The sequence below is a fragment of the Cupressus sempervirens genome, chromosome 11, assembly GCF_028749045.1.
Source record: "Cupressus sempervirens isolate cs-2001-9-10 chromosome 11, ASM2874904v1, whole genome shotgun sequence".
In the NCBI taxonomy this organism is placed as follows: domain Eukaryota; kingdom Viridiplantae; phylum Streptophyta; class Pinopsida; order Cupressales; family Cupressaceae; genus Cupressus; species Cupressus sempervirens.
Window position 1 is genome coordinate 40,860,893 of NC_143128.1, and position 7,072 is coordinate 40,867,964.

Genomic DNA, 7,072 nt, shown 5'->3' on the forward strand with positions numbered 1-7,072 from the left:
TTGCTTCTTTTATTCACTTTTCTTCCAAATTTGTACTACATAATCAAAGTTATGCTTGCACAAATGTGGCAGAGCTTTCTTGCATACAAAAAAAGATGACTTTTACAATGCGGGGGCATTCTTTTATATAGGCACAGGAGTTGAAAAAAAGGTGGAGGAAAAAGAGGGAGCAACTCAACCAACTTTGACCTAGTCTAACTAAAAGAGAAAATATAGGGTTGCATGCAACTGCACGTGCAACTTGCATTACATCTTTTCATGTACATGCAACTCGTATTACATCTTTTCATGTACATGCAACTTGTATTACATGTAATTACACATCTTCATGTAATACATCCTCTCCAAGTATAGATATGAAAAAAGAAGGAAGAAGACAGAAGAGAAGGAAAAAATCCTATTGTACTTGATGATGCAATCACGGATAAGCATGGAATCGAAAGTTCCTGTACTTTGTACCACTGCATTCACCTTGATAACCATGGTCTTGCAGCTTCTGATAATCTCTGATCCAAATGTATAGGCTGAAAATTCATTTTTAAAATTTTTTGAACAAAAAATGTGACTTTTTAATACAAAAATTTGGGCCGTTTTTGCAAAAACGTGGCAAAAAAATGCATATTTTTGAGTCATTTTTGACTTGTGAATGCAAAAACGACTTCCTCAAATGTATATACATCGATCAAAATGCAAAAAAATGACTTCAAAATGCATAAAAGTGGATTAAAACTACAAATTTTCAGGCATTTTAAGCAAAATCGTGATTCATAGAAGGCATGAAACAAAACGTTTAGACTTTTAAACACTAAAACATGAGTGACAATGTAATGCAATCTCAAAAAGAAGCCAAATCGATTTGCTTTGGAGTTAAAACATGTAACAAAAATGGATTTATTTGCTAATTTATCCAAAAATGTGCCCTAGAGTGAAGCTTTGAAAAATGTTTTTGAGTTTAATAAATCCGTTTTAAATGCAAGATAAATCATTGCCAACCAAAAAGGCCTCCAATAGAAGAAATCTTATGCAAATCCATTGAGAAAATCTCAACTTATGATCAAAATCGAGTTTTGGAGGGCAAAAACATGTGTCATTGCACATATTAAAACATGTTTTTTGACCAAAATTGGACCTTTTTGTGTCACTCACATATTTTAAAATGTGCATCTCATCAAAATCACACTTTTTGGGTACTATTGCATGTTTTAAATATGTTTACAAGCAAAATCAAACTTTTGGAGGAGGATGCATGTTTTAAAATGCATCTCATTTTGTAGATGTTAAAGCATAAAAACTTCACTTTTGATGCAATAGCATAAAAAAGGTCTACTTATGATAGAATTTTGATGTAATGATATTAAAAAGGTCCACCAAAGTAAATTTTATATGGTAAAATGTCCACTATTGATGGATTTTACATGTTATTACATATAAAGTGTCCACTAATGAAAACTTTAAGTCGTTTAATTCACTTAAATTATAAAAATGTTACAAAATGGGCTATAAACAATATTTATTTATCATATTTAGAAATATAACATATAATCATTATTTAAAAAGTTACATTTAAATAAATATTTGATTTTTAAAACAAAAAATTAAACTAAAATTATATAGTTATATAATTACTTTAAGTGAAAAATTAAAAAGTAACTCAACTTAAAATTATAACATAAAGTGCACTATAGTCACTTTAAATTAAAAATTTAAAGCTAAAGTAACCTAAAAACATAACAAAAGGTGAATATAAGTTATATTTATCAAAAAGTAAAAGTCAAATTGAAAATATAACATCATATTTTTAATTCTTACTGTTGCATCAAAAAATATTTTAAATTCATGTTGTTGCATCCAAAGGATCCACTTTTGAAGCACTAGAATGGGCATAACTTTTGACTAACAACTCCGATTGACCTCTAGGTTAGACCGAATCGAAAGGAAAATCAAAAGACATGACATAAACAAAACCAAAGGACTAAAAATCAACAAAAGAAAATTCAAAAACAAAAAAAAAGACGATGAAGGCTTCAAAAATCAAGCAAAGGCTCAATAGAAAGCAAAATGAAAAAGACTTGATGAAGGCCTTCAATAAAATGATTTGATATACGAATTGAAATGGATCGATCGAACAACATTAAGCAATTGAATATCAAATTCAAGCTTAGAGAAATGTGAAATTCGCTTGAAAATGTTTCGTACTGTTAGCAACATTTTGTGGTGACAAAATAGAGGACAATAATTCTCAATCAATAGTCCGATTGAGGTATTCCATCCCTCCTTAAGGTGTCGGAAAATATCCTCAATGAAAATCTCGGGGGTAAACACTCACTGAGTCACTGGCAACATTTAGCATTTAGTTCAAAAAAGAAAAGAAAAAATCTCTTTGAGATTCCAATGTCGTAATCAAGCCAAAAAGAGAAAAACATTTTCTGTGAGATTACAATGTTGTGACCAAGCCTATAAATAACATCCGTCACAGCTCTCTCTTTCATTCCAATAGTAAAGCTAAACTCTTTTTTGTAGAGTTTACTAGCATCTTTTAAATGGCTTCTATCTTTGTTATAAAGTGCTTACTAGGTAGATTAGCTGAAGATATCCAACTAATCAGGTGGTTTCATGAGAAACATGTGGTATAAGAAAGTTAGAAAAGGGATCAACAATTTTGGAATGCTCTTGAATGCTTTTAATTGGCTCGTAGGAATCCAGTGTTCTTAATGCTAAAATGTTGGAAAGTGGAATCATTCTTCACAAGCGATTGTGGCATTTACTTAAAGCACTCGTGGACACAGAAAATGATACGTTCCGGTGTTTAGATTGTCCCAAGTTATGATTTCATTCTGAAGATATTAGTTTATCAATTATTAAAATTGAATTCAAAAGACTGTATTTTGGCATCTTTTTTTCTACTTGACTTGTCACTTTTGAAAATGTTGTGCAATTGATCAGTGTAGTGTTCTAGTTACTTTGTAAAATAGATGCATTGAAAGCTAGTAATCAATTTCAATGTGTCATCAATTTCGTGGCAGACCACTTTTGACGCTCCAAATGGTAATGATCCGATTGCATTAAACCTCCTTGGCATGGGCAAGGGTGTTGCTTGGGTGAATGGGCAGAGTATTGGACGATATTGGCCGGCTTACATTGCTCCTGCAAGTGGTTGTACTGATTCCTGTGACTATAGAGGAGCTTACCACTCTGGTAACTGTCTAACAAACTGTGGCCAACCATCTCAAATATTGTAAGTCCAGCCATCCTTCACATCTATCAATTGCTCATGCTTACAATCTTACTTTTGGAATAAAAATGTAAATTTAGTTTGCGTAGCATTGATTTACATAAGTGATTCTCTTTCATTGATATTTTTAACAAGGGTTTAGAAATATATTTACTAACCAAACAGCTGCTTCCAGCTATCACGTTCCTCGCTCTTGGGTTCAACCAACCGGTAATGTACTTGTACTCTTTGAAGAAATGGGCGGAGATCCTTCTCAAATCTCATTTACGACAAGGACTGTAAAATCTTTATGCTCCCATATATCCGAGGCACACATTGCACCTGTGGATTTGTGGGAATTAAGTGCAGAGAGTGGATCAGGAGGGACTAACCCAAAGCCACAACTTCGTTTACATTGCCCATCATCTGGACAACTCATCTCATCCATTAAGTTTGCAAGTTTTGGAACACCCAAAGGGAAATGTGGTAGCTTCATTCATGGGCATTGTAAGACCGATACTGCAATGTCTGTTGTAGAACAGGTATTAGTTCTTTCCACCTAATCCTTCAATCAAAATTTTAAATCATCTACACCATAAGAATTTATCAACACCATATCATAGTAAAGCTTCACTTACGATTTTTTTCTTTTCAATGCGGTCATTGCAGGTCTGCATTGGACGACAAAGTTGCTCAGTGGAGGTTTCAATAGACAAATTTGGCGATCCTTGTGAAGGAACTAATAAAAGTTTGGCGGTGGAAGCCATCTGTTCCTGATAAGGAAAATAGGGATCCTGTTGGTCCTGAATATGTGAATATTTATTTAAAGATAAGAACTCCCATAGCCCACTGCTTAATTATTGATTAGCATTGACGCTAGCTTTGGTCTTTGAATAATGTTAATATTGATTAAAAGATGAAATCTCTATTATAGCGCAATGCTTAATTATTGACTAGCATTGATGCTCGCATTGACCTGTGTCAAGTAATTGATCGAAAACTGCATTCAATGCGAATAAATTCCGTGTAGAGCACATACAAAATGGAATCGATTATTTCAATATATTCCTATCTTGAATTAGCCTTTCGAGAGCCACATGTTCTGAATGACATCTGATAGTTCTATTCATTGCTTAGCAATTTTAAATTTTATATCTTATTGCACGCAATTAATTTTATTGATGGACTGGAAATTTCTTCATATTAATTTTATATCTATTTTATGACAAGATTATATATTAAAACTAATATTAGATTTATACAGCCAAATCCTCAAGAAAGATGGTGGACCAGCATTACACCCTAAAATTAGTCTGACAAAATTAAGAACAAAAACAAACACATGGTGTCAAAAAGGTTAAAAGCCACAAACAGAGCAAATTTATGTTCCCATAAAAGAAACAACTACCAATTTGCTAGAACATTAAAAATAAATAAATTGATATATATAAGCTTTAAAGCATACTGCCAAGGAGTTCTTGCCCATTAGGTTTATCTTATTTGCTACATAGTAATTCCTTAACTTTGTCTTCATGCTCTGATTATACAAGCAACATTATCTCTACCTTTAGGTTCTTGGTAGGCTTGATTCTTGTAAGCTCTAGATGGAGTTTTCCGTGATCAAGAGGTGCCCAATTATAGTTTCAAGAGGATGTGTAGGTCTAAGATTGTTGTCTCATTGGTGGAGTGTTGGCTCTTTAATGTTTGCCTAAGTGGTGACATAAGGACTCTGAGTAGTTCCATAGGTGGTGAAGTGAAGGCAAAATTTTGATAGTAGTGCAAGGGGTGTTACCCTGGAGATCCAACAAAGTTCGTAATTGCTAGTTTTCAAGCACAACCTTCTTAGCTTGAATTTGAGTAGGGATGCACAAATTCTAAACACACTAGTAATCATCAAACACTAAGAGTGGATAGAAAACTATCCACAATATAGCGAACAAAAATAACATTTTGTAATGGGCACCCCTAAATGTCCCAAAAACTAAACCAAATTGCTGAAAGGAATTATGTCAAACAGTTTGCATTCAACTTCTTAAAACCCCTTATAACTTTGGAAATCAAACGTTTATTTGTTTGTTGTGTTTCGTGCATGGAATTGGTATCATACAACATAAACAAGAAAGAAACTACAACAATATGCAAAGTGGAAATGAACTGCTGCTAATAAAATGTTATTTTCAGAATTCATAAAACCAAATACATGGCAGATTTATCAACTCACTAATTACTTCAGCAATATTGTCATAATACTCCAGCCCATGCTTACGAACTTGCTGCTACAATACTTTGTCCTTCAATCAGTCCACTACCTTCGTAATACCATTCCCTCAAAGCGGCATAAGCGTCGGACAAGTAGTGAAGAAGATATGAGCAAAATACCAAATCTGCCTGTAGCCGGAAATGCAACTAAACTGCCTGATAATGAAGCCAAAAACAAAGAATTCCAAAGGCCAAACCCCAAGGGAATGACGTCTAGAATGTTACAAGAGAGGATAGACGTCCTCAAATGCCAAGAACTGAGCTGCAACTCACATACCAATTTCTTCTCATATTCAACCTCTCTAATGAAGCCACAGATGCTTCCTTTTATTCTATTCCCACGGGTCCGCTCAACTCATATGGGCAATGTGGGATAAAAGATATGTAATATAAAACATATATTAAAATACCCCTTATGTCTCCCTTGGGTACACATCACCATAAAATAAATATTAAAGTAACACTTTAATATTTTACAATTAAATTAGACGTTACTTTAATAAAACTTCAGGCATTAAAATGTATTAGCAATCGAACTCCGAATAATGCGAGTGATAGCTCATCGGAAAGCTCTCACCGAGGAGTATCGAATCCAATCACCAAAATTGACCTGCACTATGTCCTTCCGACTTACTAAAAATAGTAAGTATGCCTGAAACTGAGTAAATCAACTTCGTTTTGGCCCAAACTGGAAATGACTAGGCCAAAACACTCCAAGATCCCATTAAACCCTTCGTTAGCCCTCGGGACCATGTAGAACAAGGCTAACGCACACACACTTGGTCAACTGCTAAAATGGGGACATTACAGTCCGCCCCCCTTGAAATTGCTTGTCCTCAAGCAATCTCAGTCCAGCCTGCTGAATAACCTGCTCACTCTCCCATGTAGAATCTTCCTCCGACAGGTCTTTCCATCTGACCAAATACTCCTTCACTATCCTGCTTCTAAGCTTCCTCTCTCTGGTATCCAGAATAGCCTCAGGTACTAACACAAGCTTCCCCTCCTCATCCAAAGGGGGTAAATCTGCAGAAGGCACTACACTCTGACCAATGGCTTTCTTAAGCCTAGACACATGAAACACATTGTGCACTCGATTGCCTTCTGGAAGCTCAAGCTCATAGGCGACTTTGCCCACTTTGCGAATCACCCTGTATGGACCATAAAATCTAGGTTTCAACTTTTCAGCTCCGCTCTTCTTGAGCGATGACTGTCTATATGGTTGTAGCCTCAAGTAAACCATATCCCCTACCTCGAAGCTGCGCTCTATTCGGTGCTGATCAGCATACAATTTCTGTTGATTCTGGGCCTGTTGTATATTCTCTTTGAGCACTTTCAAGATGTCCTGACTATCCTGCAATAAGTTTTTGGCTTTGGGCACTCTACTGTCCCCCAAAACTAAATCCATGAAGCTAGGTGCTTCATAACCATAGAGTGCCATGAAAGGAGTCATCTTGATGGACATATGATAAGTGGTGTTATAACAATACTCTCCCATATGCAACCATCTGATCCAAGCCTTTTGTTGTGTAGTTACATAGTTCTTCAAATATCCTTCCGCCCATTTATTCACAATCTCTGTTTGCCCATCTGTTTGCGGATGAT

The 7,072-nt window shown here is 35.0% G+C and overlaps 1 protein-coding gene across 1 annotated transcript in view; it reads left to right on the top strand.

Annotated features, from left to right (window-relative positions):
* Positions 1-4,292, top strand: part of LOC149528153 (beta-galactosidase 8-like) — a 59,022-nt gene extending 54,730 nt beyond the window's left edge. The window contains exons 17-19 of the mRNA XM_089810113.1: positions 3,024-3,235; positions 3,408-3,753; positions 3,881-4,292. Of these exons, the coding sequence (XP_089666239.1) occupies positions 3,024-3,235; positions 3,408-3,753; positions 3,881-3,988 (666 nt within the window). The 3' untranslated portion in view covers positions 3,989-4,292. The remainder of the gene's footprint in view (positions 1-3,023; positions 3,236-3,407; positions 3,754-3,880) is intronic.
* The last annotated feature ends 2,780 nt before the right edge of the window (positions 4,293-7,072 follow it).